Here is an 18,890-nt window from a genome sequence, read left to right on the forward strand (position 1 = left end):
ACTGACTTTCCAGATGGCCAGAGCTTCGGGAGGGACCCTGGACGGGTTTCAAGATGCTTCTTTCTTAGTCCGCCGGGACTGGCAACGTACGGGCTTGTTCGTCACCTTTGCCTCTCCTGTCGCTTTTTAATATTCCTGCTTTGCCCTTCCCATTCGACTGTCTCTTTTTTATTTTTTTTTAACTCTTCCAATTCCCTCCTTTTTTTGACTTCTTAATATCTTCCAGTCAAATCCTATTTGCCATCCGATCCCAATCCTTCCATTCCTTTTCTTCATTCTCACCCACACCCCCCTCCCTCGCTTCTAGCCTCAAAAGCTTGGTCTGTCGTTCGGGTCCCTGCTGTCATACTTGCACTGCTCTCCTCCGATCCCCGATCTACCCTATCTATTATCTACCTACTTATCTACTACTCTCTTCCCCGATCATCCTCCCCCATCCGACCTCTTGTCTCTTCTCATCCACCATCCTCTCGCAACCATCACTCAACCTCATTCTTCATTGGATTTGTGTCTCATCTTCCAACTCGATACTTTTGTGGAAGATTGCTATTTGGCATCTTATTTGGTTCAATAGCCAAGAATTGAAAGACGGAAAAAAGAAAGAAGAATTTACTTGCTTTTTGCTGGTCCCTGCAATATCACTGGGCCAGTTTGCAATTGTCATTTAATTCGCTTCGTCTGCGGGTCCCACCTCGACGGCCTCTCAGTGGGTTGAAAGTCGGATCATCGGATCTTCTTGATCAGATCGACGGGGGAACTTGTTGAATACTTTCCTCCACCTTTACAGGGAAGTCAGACTGGTGACTCCTGGAGTTTTCTGTCGAGTCCTTGCCAAATCCCGTCTATCCGGAAGCCGGTTTTTAGGTCTAGCGGAGTGTTACACGAAAGTGAACAGGCAAACATTCTCGAAGATCCTTGGTGAGTACTTTAATCTCCTTTGATTTTTCTTTCTTGCTCCTTTTCCTCCCTACCTTTCCGCCTTGTCGATGGGGCTGCAGATGCTTGCGTTCTTTCGCCTGGTTTCTCATTCCGCCTCAGTGAGGGGAAGGGCAGCATCGTGCGGAGTTACACTCGGCAGAGGAAACAAGACTAACGATATTCCCAGCAGATTAGCATCATCTCAGTGTCAAGATGGCGAGCTGCAAAGCAAGTTTTGTGTCGATCTTGAACAACGACGACAACCCGGCCTTCACAGTCCGCTCAGCCCCCGGGCTATCTAAAAATCAAGCCACTTCGCCATATCCTTACCACTACGCACCCCAACAGTCGATCCCGGCTCCAGAATTCCGCTACCATCATGCCTATGTGAATTCTCCCTCAGTATCACCTGGCTTGGCACGGCTCCCATTCGACCCCGTGCCCGAACCCGTGCAGCCCACCTCTCCCGGCTCCTCGGACTGCTCCTACGACTACATGAGCAGCACCAGTGTTCGATCCCACTATCACCTTGGCCGCCAGGATACGAATGCCTATCGCCCGCTCTCTGAAAAGCGCATCAGCGGCAGCTCTGTTACTGAGCCTCCATCGCCCCAGCCTTCTGTCGGCAGTAACAAGGAATCTATGGCTGCCAAATCCGGAGTCCGGAAGAACAAGTACCCTTGTCCTTTTGCTGCCAGCCACGGCTGCTCTGCGACGTTTACGACATCCGGCCACGCCGCCCGCCACGGAAAGAAGCACACGGGGGAGAAGAGCGTCCACTGCCCCATCTGCAACAAGGCATTCACCCGGAAAGACAACATGAAGCAGCACATTCGCACGCACCGCACCCATTCCGAGGATATGCCTACGGCCATGACGACGGATCGGGATAGCGATGGCAGCAGTAGCTGGTCGACCCGGAGGAGCAACACATCGGCGTATGACCACCGGCGCTCCGTCAGCGGGACACAGATGGACGGGCCCTCGTATGATAGTGGTTCAACCCTGAACCCGATCTCCACAAGTCGGGCGTATGAGCCGATGTCCTCACGAGTATGACAAGTGAGCCAAGACGTGAACGGAACATGAACACAAAAGATTACCACGGGTTGATGTTTACTTATTTCCATTCTCTGGACATCTCTATTTCTACTCTTCATCTTTTCCCAATGGCGGGACAAAGCGTGTCCCATCGGAGCAACGGCGTTATACAGGAACTCAAAAAATAAGCGCCCTCAATCGGCGCAAAGAGTGGCTGCTGAGCGGCACTCTTTTGGTGTCACTGGTTGTTTCCTTCAGTCTGCCGTCAGAAGAATCGACGGTCAGATGCGGCACAGAACGGTTTTCCTCAAAATGGGAACCGGGTAGTGAAAGCTGTAACCGGCTTCTCAGAAGGGGATTGTTCCTTCTTATTTCCTCTGCTTTGTTTTTTTACGTCCGGGTCTGCATTCTGCTTTTTTGGTTGTTGTTGTCCCATAGCTGGACTGGATTCCCCCATTGCATTTGTCATATGTCTTGTCAGCGTGTATGTGTGCTTGGTTAGTCTGTGTGATGTGTTTTTTTCTTTTTGTATGCCACGAATACCTTTTGTTACTGATCCTATCATCTTGGGAGCGACGGCCGAACTTGACTTTTGAAATGTACATTAGAAGCTAGTATGAGAGTGTGTGGGATGTGATGGACAGGCATTAGTACCTGTCCTTCGGGATAATCCCAGATCAATATGATCAAGATGAGAAATCTTCACTACTTTATATCCAGTATGACTTTGTATGTCTTTCTGTCGGTTGATAGAACTGTTTTCTCTCGTTTTAGATGAGAATATCGGTGCCATGAATGGAGAGGGCCCCGCTGAACTATAGACCAGGAAGCGCGTGTATGTAATTTTGAATAAATCATCGTTCATCTACAATGTGCAATATCGACCAGTCAACTATGTACTCAACCCTGTCAACAAATATCTAGGATCTACAAGCAAGATATCCCATACACAAACAATCAAGTGTAACTATTATCCTTGGTATCGCGTTACGTCATCTACAGTGGCTATTAACTACAACTCCTATGCTTCACCTGGATGGCTATCTGGTACAAACAAATGTAATCAAAGTTTTTAGATACATTCAAAAAGTGAAAAATGAATATTAGGGTTTTATAGATATTTCAGGTATCAGTGGTGGGATCATGAGAACGGGACACGATCATCTTCTGGCCATTCGGCGAGAAAGCCACTGATCTCCTGACATACACACTCACTACTGCAAGCAGTCACCCTAATCGCTGAGGCCCTCTTGAAGCATAATATCATGAGCAAACTCCAACGTCGCCCGCATTGACGTTGTATCCGTGGCATATGTATCCTCCGTATAAATCCGACGCCCCGGCGTCCTGTTAAATCTCCGGTACCGCTGATCGAAGAAGCTCGCAGCAGCGGTCAAGTCTGTACCCGAACTATCATAATCAGTGAAGTGCATTGATGAAAGCGGTGATATAGGCAGCTTTCTCTCGAATATATCAATTTTATATAAGAAAAAGAATGATAGGCTTCTGCGAGAACCATGGATTGTTGATGGTTGAGTCGAATAGTAGCATGTCTTCGTGGGCACTGTTCTAGAGGGTACTTATCAGCAAGAAGCATTATGTAGCTTGTGAGATAGTATGTATGTGGTACTCATACAGCGTCTTGGTTTTCGATCAAATAATCATGGGAATTGGAAAGCGCTACTACAGATATCACATAATGAACTTGTTCTAGAGACTGTATCCATTTTCTTCTTTCGCTACGTTGTCCGCTCAGCTGGATTACTGTCCATGTTATTGGACCTACAATGAAGAAGGATTCAGAGAGTTCTGTTGACATTGCCCTTGTGGGCTGTGTCTGGAGGAGGTCCTGGTTGGTAGGAAGTCATTCATGCATGGCTAGTCTGTCGAGGGAGTTACAGAAGCTGATGGTAGTGGAATCTTTAGTATCGCTACATAATATATCAATCGGTCTCAATGACTCACTAAACAAACTGGTCTTTGTTAGGAATTTCAGTATTAGGTGTAACAGCCGCTTGAACACGCGGATCTTCCCAAAGGTTCTTCAAAGATTGATGGACAGTAGCTGTATCTGGTGATGCATTGAAGAGGCTGTGTATTTCCAATCTGGCAATCAGATTTGCGGATGACTAGAAGCCTTTTCAGTAAGACTAATGAATTGTTACTATCAGAAGTTTGTATTAATAGCTAACCTTTGCAGGCCCCGTATCGAAAACAACGTTGTCTCTCGCAATGCTCTCTAGCAAATACTGCCAAGCAGTAGTTAGACTTCTCAATATGAGTGTCCATGTCTGGAGACGCTCATCACTTGCCAATGACATCAGAGTAAATGATGCGCATCTGGGCTATTGTAGTCAATCTTCCAGACTCATTGCTACCTGTATATTGTGTCAGTGTAGTCTTACACATGTCTGTGTTTAACTGTTACCAAGCAGGGTTGTTTTCTTTACGTGGCTTGATTTTTTTTTTTTTTTTTTTTTTTTTTTTTTCGTAAGTTGAACTGCGAGTTTTAATAAATCGCCCGAAAGGGTATGTTTTTTTTTTTTTTTTTTTTTGTTCTTTTTTTTTTTTTTTTTTTTTTTTTTTTTCTGATGCCAGATACTCCTCGACATTTTTCTGGCGATTCAGCGTAATATAAGCTTCAGTGTCTGCCATCCCTGTGGATGCCTGGCCTCAGGGACGTCACAGCATAAGTCACCCATTTATGGTGACTTGAGTATGGTATATTATTGAGAGATTGTCTGTCACGGACATGCGGACATGCATATGGTTGGGGTAACTGTTATCAACACCCCGGTCAGGTGACGATGATCGTGTCAGATGATCATATATTTCAGCCTTGTCATATTTCTGGATCTATTGCGGATTGGATCAAATTTGTTTGCAGGCAATCTGATGTTCATCTTGTGTAGTACAGATCACTGTGTTTCCAGGTATGAACAATATAATCAACTTCCCATTGACACACGACCGTCCTTATATATATGTGTCCACGAGATTCCATGCCATTTTAGAACTTAAACTGAAAATAATAAAACGTAGAGAGTCAAGGCGTAAATGATGAAGTTATGGGTATCTCTTTTTGGTTACTCAGTTTTCTGAAAGAGGGTCTGGGATGACTAAACCTTATTTTGATTTCCACGGGTTCGATTTCCATGGTTTAGGTAGTAACTAGCCATATAGATATGTGGAGTATAGGCATGTACCTGAAGGTCACAGCAACTGCAGTTGACAATGGCAACAAAGATTAACACATAATTATTTTTTTATCGATCAGTATACTGGTGACTCTTGTTACAAGTATGAGTATGTGCAGAGGCCCTTGAGGAACGAGAAGCTGAGTCAGCGCGGGTGGGGGATGATGTCAGTCGACGATGCGGTGGTGGTTTGGTTTGGACCCTTGAATTTTGAATGCTGATGTTGATGTTATGACAGGATTGTGCGAGGTACATTAGCCATCCCCCATTCATCGGCTTAACAGATAGTAAGGTGAGTCTCCACTTTGCACAGATGTCATCATCCGACAAAACGGGTTTCAGTGTGCGGGTGCCCCGAAACACCGGCGGGACTCTCCTGTCACCAATGAATTGAAGGTGAGGCTGCACAAGCAGTGAAAGCCTATACTGCACTACCAAATCGTACCTGCCTTAAATGGGTGCATCTGCCCCTACGTCACGGGCGCTTGCCCCGCTGTCTCGCTCTTTCTCTCCCCAGTCGCCACTGCCATTTTTACTTCTTCTCGTCGTCTTCTTCTTCTTTCTTCTTCCCTTTCCACCTCAACATCACCTCCACTCTTCTTCTTCTTCTTCTTCTACTACTATCCTCCACTATCCCATTCAGCTTTCATCAATTCCTTTTCATAACACCACTCCCTTCATCCATCTAATGATCACCCCCATCTAGATCTTCGCTTCTCAACAGTCCCTTTAACCCGGACAATGACCCACTACGAAAGCCGTCAGTACGCCCGGCCTCCCGGCGGCTACAATCCTGACTACTACTATGGTGCCCCTCCTCATGGCACCGCTCGTCACCCAACAGATGTCGTCCGTCGTCGCGATGGCAGCGTTGATTCCTACGATGCCCCTCCGCGCGACTACCCGCCTGGCGATTATGGCTACGAATACGGCTACGGCATCCCCCCTCAGGCCAGACCGTCCCGTGTCTCCACCCTCTCGGAGGGGGTGCGCAGATCCCACTCTATGGGCCATCGTGATCCCTATTACGATGACTCGGACTACTACCGTCGATCCCACCGCCGTTCGAGGCGACATGATGACCGACGTATGTATCTCATGTCTCGGACAGATAACTCGCCAAAGAATACAAAGCTACTGAAAGTAAGTCGCCTGCTGACATACATTCGTAGGTGATCGCCCCAGATACTCCCGTTCTCCATCGGATAGCCGCTCTCCCCCAAGACGACGTCGCAAGTCCATCTCCGAGCAGGCCTTGGGTGCTCTAGGTCTGGGGTCACTCGCCTCATCTGGATCCCATCATCGCGAACATGATCGTGGTCGCTCACATACCCGGGATCGTAGGTCTTACTCCTACTCGCCCTCGCCCACCCGGGACAGAAGCCGCCACCGACGGGAGAAGAGTGAGCAGCGCATCGCCCAGGCTGTTCGAGCGGCTCTGGCTGCGGGGGCCATAGAGGCCTTCCGTGTTCGCAAGGACCCTGGCGAGTGGACCGGTGAAAAGGGCAAGCGCATCCTTACAGCTGCGATCACGGCCGGCGGTACCGATGGACTTGTGGACCGAGACCCGAAGAAACATTCCAAGCGCCATGTCGTCGAATCCACCCTGGCGGGTCTGGCTGCCAACCATTTCATCAACGGATCAAGATCCCGGTCGAGGTCTCGTGGCCGGGGTCGCTCGCAAAGCCAGGGTGGACTGAAGAATCTGGTTGCCACAGGGGCCCTGGCCGCGGCTGGGAAGGAGGCCTATGATCGTTTCCGATCCAAGTCTCGCCCTCGGAGTCGGAGCCGAGGCCGGGGCCGGTCCAGCTCTCGGGATAGCTACGACGACCGTCGCCCCCGCAAACGGAGCAAGAGTGTGACCGACTACATCAACCAAGGAATGGAAGCACTAGGCCTAGGACAAAAGGACAGCCGTGACAGGAGAGCTCATGGCGGCCGCTCGTCTCGTCGCGACGTCTATTCGGACGACGAGCTCTCGAGTGAGGACGAGCCCCGACAGCATCACAGCCCACGGCGCTCCAGACACTCTAGAGATGTGAGTCGACCTTTATCTACCGTCACCACCTCGACACGACCTTCCACACGCACCACACATAAAGGAATCGGCGAAGCTGGTCATGGTCGTGTCAACAGCCCTCATGGAGGTGGTCAATCCGAGGATTCTGATTCTGACCTGGGAAGCAGTACCGATGAAGAACACCAACGCAAAAAACTTACCCGGAAAACCCTAGTGAAATCCGGCCTGGCCGCGGTGGCCACCATCCACGCCGCACATAGTCTGCACGAAAGTATGGAAAAACACAAAAAACGAGCGGAGATGGTTCGCGAGGGTGAGCTTTCACCGGAAGAAGCCCGTCGTCTTCGGATCAAGGGTCAGGTAGGCGATGTAGCCAGCGTCGGTCTGGCCGCCCTGGGGATCAAAGGTGCAATCGGAGAATGGAAGCATGTGGAAGAAGCCCGCCGCGAGCGACATGAATTTGCGAAAAGCTGCGACGAACGACGAGAGCGCCGACACCGCCGTGTACAGAGCCAAGGACCGACGGCTCGACCGCCGCGGACCATATACCCTGACGAGATTGAGGAGCATCATCCATCGGAGTATGGATCAACATCAGATCTTCGATCCCGGTCTGTGGGACGATCGTCCAGAACGCCTGTCACACCATATGCTTAAAATGAAAGAAATGTAAAAATGAGCGATATTGAATTGCAGACATGTGCTATGATAACGATTGATGTTTGATGAACCTTTCCTTTTTATGCAAAGTTTGTTTTGTTATTCCTATGCAAATTGATAATATTCTTGTCTTTTGAATGTTCTTGACGTTCGCCAGTTAACTACTGATGTTGTATACGTACACGGTCTGCTTGTCTTCACATGCTTGTTACTTTGTCGATTACTTTGTCGATTATCCACCTATTTCTCTTTCGGTATAGCTGATTTTTCCAATGATTTACTGTAGCTTACAGATAGTATTACAGCACTGTTTCGATTTCATGGCTTCCAAGACATGCAATACAGTGATTACTTAGAAAGTGAACAGTAAAATGAACGGCATAATCCATTCACGGCATGCAGACATGCACGCATGCCCATAGAACTCTCAATGGGAGGCTATAGACCATCCCCTTTGCGCAGCAACAGACAGAATATTTACAAGATACACACACACACACACACACACACACACGCACACATGAGTAAGGAGATAAGTCAAGACAGCACAACACCGGGTATGATATCTCAAAAAAAGCAGACACACCTGCTAAATAGATGGGCAGGAATCGTCAACAGAACAACCAGAATATCAGACCATTGATCAATCAATCAAACAAGCAAGCGCAGAACCAAAACGAGACAGTAGTACTACTACATGCAAGATGACGATGGTAGGCGAGTAAGGAGAAGAATTGTGTCCTAGCACGAACAGGAACAGACGGACAGGCGCAGCAAGGAAGAGAGAGAACGGAACGCTCGATTCTTTTGCCAGCAGGATGGAAGCAAGACAAATGCAACAGATACGTTGATAAGCAAAGCGGTCAAGCAGGGGTGCGGGTACCCATTAGACAGGAGGAAACCTGGCAGAGAACATGTGGGAACAAGGGAGAAAGGAAACGGTCAAGCGCAGCTAGCTGTACATCCCAACGAGGTGGAGGGAACGAAACTTTTACAGAATGCATCTTCTGAGGGGTACCATGGAGGAGCCAGGCTAATGCAATGAAGGAATCAGGTCAGAGCGGTGGGTGATGGCGCAGAGATCAATGAGGGTAAATGAGCGTGAAAGAGTCCAGAGGCGACGTTTGGAGATGAGTGGCAGTCATGTGAGTCGGTCCAGAAGACGTTAGGGGGGCGCTCATCGATCGGCATTCAAGTTCAGCCAACTCATGTCCGAGTTGACATTAGTAGGATGGCGTGGCGGCATCGGTTCCACTTCTTCGGGTATAAGAACGCTTGAACCGCGTGTGTTGGTGCGAGACGGGTCGAGTGTTCGGTAGTCACTTTCGGATGGCACTGCTATTGAAGGCACATGCGTGCTGGGGTTGTAGAAACTTCTGCTGTAGGTACTACTGGGAGGCCGGTCCGCCCAGCTGCGCTGTGGCCAGGGCCCGTCACCCTCCAGCTCAGCACTCATCGACGAAGCGCTAGAGATGCGAGCTGACTGACTCTCTTGGATTGCAACAGGGCGACCCTCGGAGGAGATGATAGACGAGGCATGCTCCGTTGTGGGGCTACCGCTTATTACCTGTCCTAGAGGCTTTGGCTCATCCAAGAAGCCAAAATCCAGGGGTGTGAGAGTCTTCATCTGCCATGCGGCGCCTTTCGGCTGCGGCTTGGCAGACGATGCGCCCGATGGGGGCTGGAGAGTTTGGGATTGCATTCCAACCAAGCTTGTTGCACTGTTGTCTTGGAAGTAGCGACTCCACCCTTCGTTGGTTCTCCGGTCCCCTGGGCGACCCCCGGAGGTGGAGTTCTGAGCCTCGATCTCTTTATCAAAGGCAGCACTCGAGTACACACTAGGTGACGAGGCTTCTCCGGTGGAATGAATGGTCGTCAGAGGGCTCGACTTCAGCGGAGTCGAGTTCTGTGCAAAGGTAGGACGGGCACCAGCCGGCCTCGGGGTCTTCTCATCACCCACCTTGCCCGAGAAGATTGCAAGCGAGTCTACCGAGGAAGCTGCAAGCGGGACTGGGCTCTTGGCCATGGGGTACGCTGACTGGGTCAATGGCTCCACACCCTGGTCCTGGAAACTGAGCCGATCTTTGTCGCTTTCGCCTCGGGCTTTCTTCATATTCTGCTTCTTACGTTTGATAAGCAGGAGAATGATCACCAGGATAGCGGCGACACCCAGGATCGCTCCCAGGGTGGCGCCGACTATGGTGCCGACATCGCTGCTGGACGAGCCGCCGGCGCCGGCGCTGGAGGATGCGCTGGAGGTCGACGTTGCTGTGGATGTAGATGCCGTCGTTGTGGATGACCCGAGAATCTGCTGCCGGCTCTCGTCACCGTAGAACAATTTGGTAGCGTTGACCCAGCTGTTGGCGGTTTGGTTGAAGATGGCCAAGGAGTCCGTGCCACTGCCACTAGAGATCACTACCAACCCATCCTCCCCCTGAGCTAGGGAGTAGTTCTGCCGTGTTGTGGACTGCGCTAGGCTACTATCGTAGGTCGGGTAACTGCTGAGGGTAACTTCTCTCTTCCGTTTGCGTGACGAGGATGAACTGATGGCGGTAGCAGGGTTCTGCTCCTTCCCGGACGAATTCACCAACACCACGCTCGAGACCGTGTTGGGCGCAACGTCCATGTCGAACTCCTCCAGCACCTTGCTTCCGTCGGATCCTTCAAGAATGGCGCACTGCACGCCACTGGATAGCGACTGGGACAGTGTCACGTTGGATCCATACCAGCCCGCAGTCGGGTTGAATAGGTGCACTTTCTTTGGGGTTGTGGTACCGCCAACCAACGCCGCCTCGCGATCATTCCATGGCAACAGAACCGGGTTGACGGCCGGTGACGCTTCCGTCGCATTGTGGGCCGCAATGGAGTAAGGCGATACGGTACTGAGAACGTATGTGTCGGAAGATGCAACAGTTTCGTCGGTCTGGTGGCCACCATAGACCAGAATAGAGGAAGAATTCGACAGGTAGACGGCCTTGTGGTGAGTACGGTTCCCCATGACCGATTGCGGGGGTTGAATGGTGGTCCACGTCTTGTCTTGAAACGAGTATCGCTGCAAGCCCGGTTGACTCGACGAGCCGGATCCGCCAATGACATAGAGGGATTGCTTGGTCTCATCGCCGTCTGTGCCACCGATTACACACGCTGCGTCTGAGACAGCCTCACCCATGGTCAATTGGGTCCAGTTTCCATTGCGCTCGAGGGGTATCGATAGAAAGCCATTAGCGGAGTAGGTGTAGAGAGCGTTGTCGTATAGAGCAGAGCAGTGACCCTCCAAATCCACGGGAGGTTTCGGAACAAGCATGTCGAATGTGTCGGGGAAGGGAGAAAAGGGAAAAGTTCTTCGAATGTACCAGCCGAAGACGATCAGGAAACAACCAGCCGTCCGAGGTTCAGCACGTAGGCGTTAGGACGGAGAAGGGATGAAGAATGACTGCCGGAGCACTATCGCATGATCGACACGGTAGAGGATCGTGTGCTTAGGTGCAGAGAGCAACCGGGGGAGGCGATGATCGCGAGTCGGAGTCGTGATTTGGACAATGTATGATTTGAGAGCGAGCGAGAGAGGGCGATATCTGAAGGGGATTGTCCCGGTAGAGCACAGAAGGGCGATGGTAGATATGGAATTCCAGAATATCGATCTGCTTGAGAAAATGGGGAAAACTTGGAGTGGTGAAAAAAACGAACGACGACCTGGCAATGAGTGTGTCAATTGGGAAGGTTAGGTTTTAGGGGGTATGTTTGCGAAGGGAAAACGATGGACGGAGTGCGCGATATCAAATCGGCAGCAAACGTGGAAAAAGAACGAAAGGAAAGAGACGGCGAGGAAGGAGACCAAATGCCAGACCGAGTCAGGCAGAGAAGGAAGCGAAAAGCCAGCAAACGGAGGGGATGGGATGGGAGGAGAGGGACGAGGGCATCAGGAGAGGTCGAGAGAGGGATTTGGATGGGGGGGCGTGGGAGAGGGTGGAGGGTGAAACGCCGGCGGGCAGCTTAGACCAGCACTAGGGAGGGCAGCCGAGAAACTCACCCTTTTCGCTGGTGGAGAGTCAGTGAGCCGAGCAGAACAGGGGGGGGGGGGTGGAAGGATACAACAAAAAAGCAGAGAACGAGCGTAAAACGAAGGAAGTAGAGAGAACACGAGTGCACAGCACGTTTAGGAGGATGAAGGAAAAGAAAGAAGGAGGAGGAGGAAGAAGAAGGAAGGGAGAGAGTGTGAAGGGAAGTGAGAGTGTGAGAGAATCAGAATGGAAGGAGCGAAAAAGGAGGAGGCGGCGATGGGAAGAATTGGGAAGGAGCGACCACCACTTCGTTAGTTAGTTAGTCCACCATCTAAAAAACATCTGTGCTGACGGCCATTGACTTGAATTGAAAGTAATTCAATTCTTCTTTCATTTAATCAAAAACTAGTTACTAATTGTCGATAATAGCTACGACTCTTCTTGCGCACTTACTCCCCAAATGCTACACGAAACAATCATCTGTTTGACATGAGTCGCGCGACCGAGGAGGGACAGAAGAGGAGGAGGGGGAGGGAATGTACCTGCATGAAGCTGCAAGGCTGGTCAAGAAAACTTCCCCCTCCCTCTCTTCCCCCCCCCCCCCAACCACCCTTGTCACTGCAGGCAGGCGTCAGGACGTGCCAACAATCATCCTAAATCTATACCAGTAGTTGGTCCATTTGTTTTTTACTGGTTACTAAATTAGGTCATGCAGGTTTGCAGCAAGTGACCCCTTCCTTGGGCCCCCAATGTCATCCTGTCGCGAGAATTGGACCCTTGGGTCTTGCATCCATGGTACTCAAGGCTGACTGAAGACGATGATGATCAGAGGAGGGAGGGAAGGAAAAGGTAATTGATCCCAATGATGAAATTGGGAGGAAGAAGAAAAGTTCCCGAATCTTCACAATCGCATCGGGCCAAAAAATGGTGCTGCCTTGCTCGGAAGTAATAAAGATCATGTCGACACTCGACAGAACGTGCGAAAGGAGAAAAGCAATTAACGGCAAGTCTCCACAATAATTATTGGTGCTGACCCCCGTCATCTTCCTTGGGGTAAATAGATAGGTAATAGTAAATAGTATCCGATGGGGGGAGGAGTATCCAGTATCCTAAGTCAGCATTATCCCTATCGAAGGAAAAGGGAACCAAATCCCATCCCAACCCATCCATGAATTCCCAAGGAGGTCACGATAGTTAGTTTAATGGTGGAGAGGAGATAATTGATGATGTATCATCCCTCGTGCGCCGACCGGGATCAACTGCCCGATTATTGGTCTGGTGGGACTAGTCAGGCACACCCGCCAACATTGGACGCAGGTACACTTAATACCACTGCAGTACTACTTACCTACAGTAAGTATTGACTGCAGACGGAGATATACTCCCGTGGCAAAAAGCCAATTTCCCACTTCATACCTTGCCGAACATCTCTCTCACACATCATCAGTCCCATCTATTTATAGGTCGGACCACCAGATACTTACTAGATAGTACTATCTAGTTACTTTTGTATGATCCCAAATTCCCACTGACTCGTGGCCGTTTCATCGGCCCCACTGAGAAGGCAACACATCGCTGATTGGTGGATTCTTCGGGGAACCTCAGGCACTTCAAACCAAGCCCGGACTGACGTAATCCCCTGGCATCAACAATTAACTAACCAACCAACCATTTAAGGACTAGATAGATATTTATCCCGATTGAGATGAGAAAAACCATCACAATTTATTGGGGTAAATCAATCATGATACTACTAGTTTGGGCAAGCGAGTAATGGTACTTGGTTCAGTACTACTCATCAGAATTGACAAGATGGAAGGCGAAGGGGCACAGAGGTAGGGATTGTACATTGGTTACCATCGCAAAATCGGGTGAATAAGAGTAGTTGAACAGTACTAAATATATCATCATCATCATCACCATCATCATCATAGTGCAGATGCTTCTTGAGTTATTATCACCATACATACTGTATAGTACTATCACCGGTTCGACTCCCTCATGCTTCCAGTAGTTTTATCGTGTCTTACTATTGATTACTTTTGCACCGGAGAAAAAAAAAAAAAAAAAAAAAAAAAAAAAAAAAAAAGATTCATATTGACAATCTGAGAAGTACAATCATGCTAGGAGAGAGTAACAATTGAACCCGAAATATGATAGTATAAATATTAGACATTAAGGGTGGGGGAATAAAAGAGGTGATATGATTTGAAAAGTAAATAAAAGAAATAGAGCAGAACTGCAAGAAAACTCCAGCAAAGGTCTTTCATAAGAATGATTCAACACATACCTGCTTACCACTTATCCCATACAGCCCGCAAACACACGAGAGACCTTGCCCCCCTTCTTTAAGTACCAGCGCGCTCACTCCATATTCTAGGTACCCTTTTTCTGGCCAACACCTTAAGTTTAGTATGGACTTTGATTTCCAGGTACCCCTTCACACAGAATGTCGCAGTGACAGAGACGCATTGATGCGAGTATACCCCGCCTCCAGCAGCAGGTTGTAGGGCACGTTCGTTGGTGGGTATGTCGGACATATTGCAGGTCAACCGGGCCAGTACGCGCGATTCTACAGTTGTGTAGTGCCAGAGTCAGTCCTGTAATTGATAGCATGACAGGACCTAACTTACTTTGGCCATCGCTAATTTTCAGAAAAAAACGGTTTGACAAGGGGCTCCCCGGGGCGACTATAAAGCTGAAACACAGCCTTGTAGGGTCTACCTTCCTCGTAGACACGGCCCTGGTGAGGAGTTAGCGAAGAGCACCTCATAACCCAGGAAAATAAATTACCTTGACCAAGATCTGATGTGGATAAGCGGGCATATCGGGCTCATTAATGAAATCTTGCAGACATATGCCGGGTTCCTCCCGTAACCCTGAGCACTCAATGAAATAACTTTTGTTACATGTCTGGTTCTTGGTGACAATGCCGCTCAGGCCCTTTCGCGCGGCACCGAGAGATGCAGATAGTTCGCTACCTCTGGATCAGCATGTAGTGCACATTAAGAGCTCTGAAACTTACGGTACTAGAGAATACAGGATACTAACAAATCCTGCATCCTTAAACCCCTGCGAGAACTTATCTCGCGCAAATTCAGAGCGCATCAGCCCCCCAGTCATCAACAGTTCCTGCAGAGTCAATTAGCTTAGAACTGGGGGAATCAATCAGGGCCTAGACGTCGATTTTGAAGTGCCCGCAGGTGGCTTTATCCACCTGGTCGTTCACATAATGGACGACTTGGCCGATGACGCGGTCAAAGAATGCTCGGATATCACTGTCGGACAAGATTATATGACCCCTCATGGAGTCATACCATTGCGACGTAAAGCAGTTCATCCGGAACATAAGACGATGGCTACTTCCGTCTCCAATGAACGCTTCCTTTAATATTTTGAGACGTTCTCTCCGATCCGGATCGTCATCGAACGGCGTTGTGAAGGAAGTGTTGAAGCGTTCCCTCATGAGTTTCAAGAACTCTCTGTCAATGATGCTACTCCCAGATTTGGGGCCTATGGTGGATATATTAGATCTTCGTTTGTATATAAACCGGCGGTATATATTCTTACCTATGGCACTGCTCAGTTCCGTGAGCGAATACGATGTTGCAGTTACATCGGTAATCATATAACAGGCAATGTCCTAGCTTCTTGTCAGAATTGAGCCGTTGAATAATCGCGCATATTCTACTCACAACCGTGCCGCCGCCCACATCGCACACGCAGAACGTGCTTCCGGACTATTGATATAAAATCTCATTAGCCAGGGATGTTCCTGAGGAGGATTAGGCATACACACGAACCTCTCTTTGTTTGTCAGAAGCCTCAAGAATGGATATCGCAGATGCCTCGCTCTCGGTAACAAGGCAAACTTCTTCATTTGGTTTACGGCCAAACCCGGCCAAGTGGATGGCCTCACTCATCCGCACTTGTGCATCGTTGGACCAGCCCGCCGGAATGGAAAACCAGTATTCCTTTCTGATGTTTGGTTGGCGAAAAATGGACGACTGTTCCAGGTGGTTACGGATCCCGCTAAGGTAGTCGGCGACGACACGCACGGCCGACTTTCCGGTTGGGAGTCGCATGAGTCGGAGCCCTGATACTCTCTCTAATTCCTCGTCCCGGAAATCTGTTGACTCCAGATCTGGGTCTAGAAGGAGTTTGGTCCACCGGAAAGTTTCAAGCTCGGGTGTAGCCTCAAGTCCCCATTGAGGTTGCAGACCGATTGGGTACTGCATTGTCGATGGCAGTTTGGCCCGGCATTGGATTGGCCATTCTTCCACTTGATAGATGGGCGAATCTATGCCTTGCCCGTCATTATCATGACCCCAAGCAGCGGCTGAGGTACGATTAGCCTCGTGCATGATGTATGAAAGTTGGGAACCGTCTACTCACCAGTACCCGTCGTACCGTAGTCGATAGCGCAGACTAATCTTGACCTGGTCTGTTGCATATCGCTACTGGTATAACCCAGAGCTCGCTAGTAGACCTTAGTGTGTAAAATTTACTGAATACCATATGACAAAAAGTCTTGAAAATGTTAAGTTTGAATTGGGAGCTGGGGTTGAGATGTGGAAGTTGAGGTATCGCAGACGCTCCAAAGGCATGCAAGAGGGGCAAATGAGGAGAAAGCAGAGATATGCCATCTTCCATGTATCCAATGCTGCCCAACATGCAAACCATCTGCCACCGAAGAGGGCAGGAGAGTGTCTCGGAGTAAATACTGACCGTCCCGAAAGATACGAGGCTGGCTGATCACTAGTCTGGAGGCCCCCCATACTTGATAGGCCTGTTCCCACTCGGCTGTCTCAGTGTAGAGAGAGTAAGAAGGGCGAGGGAGAATAGAGAGAATAGAGAGAATAGAGAGAATAGGAGAGAATAGGAGAGAAGTGAGTTACACCCGAAAGAATCTAGATGCTTGGCCTTGCGCGTTGGTTGTCAACGGGAAGAACGGGAAACAAAGCCACTGGACCTCTTTTCAAACCCTTGGTTTCATTGACACCCTCTCGTCGTCTCCCCGACTTTCTCAAATCAATTGCTTCTTCATTACCTCCTGCCCTTTCTTTCGTTCTCTTATCTTCTCATTCGACTGTCTTTCTCGGCTTTGCTTCTCTGCACAGTTCCGAGCCGCCCGACATGGATAAGAACTCTGTTCAGGTAAGAAACCTTTCGGACTCAGATTCACAGACTGTATTGTCAATTCTAGAATGAAGACATGGGACACACGCTAATTACACTCCTTTCATTTAGGAGGCATCCTCCCCCACCGTTGTCTACAGTAACTCCGACGATCATGTCTCAGAAGACGAAAGCTCTCCCCAGACTGAGAACGTCCAAGACCTCAAGGCCCAAGTTGCCTTTCTCCGGGACCAACTGGAGATTCTTCATGGAAAAGCTTCGCTCGAAATCGAATTGCAAATGAAGATGCTTACGGCCGGGGCCAAGGGCTGGTCAGACTTTGATTTCGAGGTGTTGGGGAATATGATCCGTCAGGTTATGTATCGCATAAAGCATTGGTGCCAACAGCATGTCCGGCAAGGTCTGCCCGATACCGCTGAAGTATCTGGCCTGGAAAAGCAAGCCATCATTCGTAGTCTAGAGGGCTATTGGGTTCAAGATGTGGAATGGGATACACTGAGGAAGTCTCTTCCTTACCCTCTCTCTGTGTGTATGTCGGAAGTGCTCGCTCAAACTATCTTGACAAAGAACATCGTGGAGAAGTTCTTTGTCAACCCATTTTGGTACCTCGAGGGAGAAGAATTCAATCAGCAGGATAAGGCGACGGGCTCTGTCTCATGTGCACAGAATCTGCAACATCTGTACCAACGATTCTTGGAAAGTGAGAGCTTCTTCCCACATGCTGCTATCCTCCTCTTCTTATGCTGACCAGAGCTGTAGCAAACGGCGTCAGAGCCACCATCTGGAAAAAGGAAACTGTTCGTCTCTCAAATTCGGTTATGCTAACCCAAGCACCCAATCTCGAGCTTGGTCGGCAGACAAAGGAATATCGCACAAAGGCTGTCGCTTTGTTCGCCTCCACACTACTTTCCGACCCTTTTTTCCAGAGATTACTAGAAAGTGTGGATTGCGAGGAAGCGAAGAAGCGAGAGAACAGTCTTATACGTATATGCCAATTTGCTGATGAGACCGCAATTACCCTCGGCTCCAATCAGGGGCATTGTCTGTATAAGACACTGGCGAGTGTGGGAACCACCTTCGATCCGAGATCGAATGAAGCGACACTCCATGAACTCTATACTGTCGGCGGAAATGCTGACGATGCCAGATTGGCTGGCCGTCGCATCTTAGGGATAACCCAGCCGGTTGTAATACTGAAGCTAAGAACTCTGAGGAGTCAAGAGAACGTGTTGAATAAAGCCGAGCTATTGGTGGAACATGGTGACTACACCGAGGAAGATCATGTGCGAGATCGACCAAAGCCTGCTGAAAATCCTGCTGAAGAGGTTGAGAAGGAAGAAGACTAAGTAAGGGAGGCGAATCAAGGATTGCGTCTGTAGTATCTTTCCATTACATGTTGCGTTGTTTAAAATTGCCCCAGACTGTCGAACGTTTTATACCGTGATTCTTCTTTATTTGGTGTTCCTCGCTTCATCACTCATTACAAGATATTCTCGTTAGGCACATTGCTTCTCATTTTTTTTTTTTTTTTTTTTTTTTTTTTTTTTTTTTTTTTTTTTTTTTTTTTTTTTTTTTTTTTTTTTTTTTTTTTTTTTTTTGGAGAAGCAATTATTAAGTCATTTATTATCTATCTGGTTCACAACAGTAGTACACTGGAATGAAGTCAAGTAGGGAGATTGACAGGATCAATGTCTCAAGCGCTATGCTGCTCGGTATTCACAAGATCCAAGAAGCCCTACTCAGAGCCTTCGACCTGTCCGAGGGCAACTACGCACTGCCGTTCTTATCCGCACACATGCACAGGGAAGAATATACCGAAAATGATATGCAAGTCATTCGATCACTACTAATAACCGAGCTCTCACAACAGATAGGAGGATAAATTTAAGCCTTTCTCTTTTTCTTCATTTCAAA

At 48.9% G+C, this 18,890-nt stretch overlaps 7 protein-coding genes across 7 annotated transcripts; 3 read left to right on the forward strand and 4 right to left on the reverse strand.

Moving 5' to 3' along the window:
- Window positions 1–804: 804 nt before the first annotated feature.
- On the forward strand, window positions 805–2,122 carry BDQ94DRAFT_49820 (C2H2-type zinc finger protein). Its single transcript, XM_026775914.1, has 2 exons — window positions 805–918; window positions 1,106–2,122. The coding sequence occupies exon 2, from the start codon at window positions 1,132–1,134 to the stop codon at window positions 1,975–1,977; it is 846 nt and encodes a 281-aa protein (XP_026631963.1). The 5' UTR covers window positions 805–918; window positions 1,106–1,131; the 3' UTR covers window positions 1,978–2,122.
- A 1,063-nt stretch (window positions 2,123–3,185) lies between these two features.
- Window positions 3,186–3,532, reverse strand: BDQ94DRAFT_134958 (uncharacterized protein). Its single transcript, XM_026764570.1, has one exon. It carries the CDS (start codon window positions 3,390–3,392, stop codon window positions 3,192–3,194), a length of 201 nt encoding a protein of 66 aa, XP_026631964.1. The 5' UTR covers window positions 3,393–3,532; the 3' UTR covers window positions 3,186–3,191.
- A 340-nt stretch (window positions 3,533–3,872) lies between these two features.
- BDQ94DRAFT_134959 (uncharacterized protein) lies at window positions 3,873–4,546 on the reverse strand. The gene is made up of 4 exons (XM_026764571.1): window positions 4,517–4,546; window positions 4,388–4,449; window positions 4,152–4,337; window positions 3,873–4,088 (listed from the first exon to the last, which is right to left on the reverse strand). The coding sequence occupies exons 3-4, from the start codon at window positions 4,278–4,280 to the stop codon at window positions 3,924–3,926; spliced, it is 294 nt and encodes a 97-aa protein (XP_026631965.1). The 5' UTR covers window positions 4,281–4,337; window positions 4,388–4,449; window positions 4,517–4,546; the 3' UTR covers window positions 3,873–3,923.
- Window positions 4,547–5,651: 1,105 nt separating this feature from the next.
- BDQ94DRAFT_134964 (uncharacterized protein) lies at window positions 5,652–8,183 on the forward strand. Its single transcript, XM_026764572.1, has 2 exons — window positions 5,652–6,243; window positions 6,329–8,183. The coding sequence occupies exons 1-2, from the start codon at window positions 5,898–5,900 to the stop codon at window positions 7,831–7,833; spliced, it is 1,851 nt and encodes a 616-aa protein (XP_026631966.1). The 5' UTR covers window positions 5,652–5,897; the 3' UTR covers window positions 7,834–8,183.
- A 563-nt stretch (window positions 8,184–8,746) lies between these two features.
- On the reverse strand, window positions 8,747–11,199 carry BDQ94DRAFT_179841 (uncharacterized protein). Its single transcript, XM_026773483.1, has one exon. It carries the CDS (start codon window positions 11,138–11,140, stop codon window positions 9,014–9,016), a length of 2,127 nt encoding a protein of 708 aa, XP_026631967.1. The 5' UTR covers window positions 11,141–11,199; the 3' UTR covers window positions 8,747–9,013.
- A 3,282-nt stretch (window positions 11,200–14,481) lies between these two features.
- Window positions 14,482–16,290, reverse strand: BDQ94DRAFT_166016 (Hsp70 family protein; the record flags this gene model as incomplete). Its single annotated transcript, XM_026770449.1, has 8 exons — window positions 14,482–14,580; window positions 14,631–14,814; window positions 14,863–14,969; window positions 15,019–15,350; window positions 15,408–15,480; window positions 15,533–15,577; window positions 15,641–16,176; window positions 16,233–16,290. 8 exons carry the CDS (start codon window positions 16,288–16,290, stop codon window positions 14,482–14,484), a joined length of 1,434 nt encoding a protein of 477 aa, XP_026631968.1.
- A 683-nt stretch (window positions 16,291–16,973) lies between these two features.
- BDQ94DRAFT_179843 (uncharacterized protein) lies at window positions 16,974–18,322 on the forward strand (the record flags this gene model as incomplete). Its single annotated transcript, XM_026773484.1, has 3 exons — window positions 16,974–16,994; window positions 17,088–17,676; window positions 17,736–18,322. The coding sequence occupies 3 exons, from the start codon at window positions 16,974–16,976 to the stop codon at window positions 18,320–18,322; spliced, it is 1,197 nt and encodes a 398-aa protein (XP_026631969.1).
- Window positions 18,323–18,890: the final 568 nt, after the last annotated feature.

This window comes from Aspergillus welwitschiae (assembly GCF_003344945.1).
Source record: "Aspergillus welwitschiae strain CBS 139.54b unplaced genomic scaffold BDQ94scaffold_2, whole genome shotgun sequence".
Classification (NCBI taxonomy): Eukaryota; Fungi; Ascomycota; class Eurotiomycetes; order Eurotiales; family Aspergillaceae; genus Aspergillus; species Aspergillus welwitschiae.

What these genes read in the sequence shown, in the direction of transcription:
- BDQ94DRAFT_49820 (XM_026775914.1), top strand. Translation starts at nt 1,132, where the DNA reads ATGGCGAGCTGCAAAGCAAGTTTTGTGTCGATCTTGAACAACGACGAC.
- BDQ94DRAFT_134958 (XM_026764570.1), bottom strand. Translation starts at nt 3,392, where the DNA reads ATGCACTTCACTGATTATGATAGTTCGGGTACAGACTTGACCGCTGCT.
- BDQ94DRAFT_134959 (XM_026764571.1), bottom strand. Translation starts at nt 4,280, where the DNA reads ATGTCATTGGCAAGTGATGAGCGTCTCCAGACATGGACACTCATATTG. An exon ending in TCGATACGGGGCCTGCAAAG is followed by an intron (nt 4,089 to 4,151) that starts GTTAGCTATTAA and finishes AAAGGCTTCTAG; the next exon opens with TCATCCGCAAATCTGATTGC.
- BDQ94DRAFT_134964 (XM_026764572.1), top strand. Translation starts at nt 5,898, where the DNA reads ATGACCCACTACGAAAGCCGTCAGTACGCCCGGCCTCCCGGCGGCTAC. An exon ending in GAGGCGACATGATGACCGAC is followed by an intron (nt 6,244 to 6,328) that starts GTATGTATCTCA and finishes ATACATTCGTAG; the next exon opens with GTGATCGCCCCAGATACTCC.
- BDQ94DRAFT_179841 (XM_026773483.1), bottom strand. Translation starts at nt 11,140, where the DNA reads ATGCTTGTTCCGAAACCTCCCGTGGATTTGGAGGGTCACTGCTCTGCT.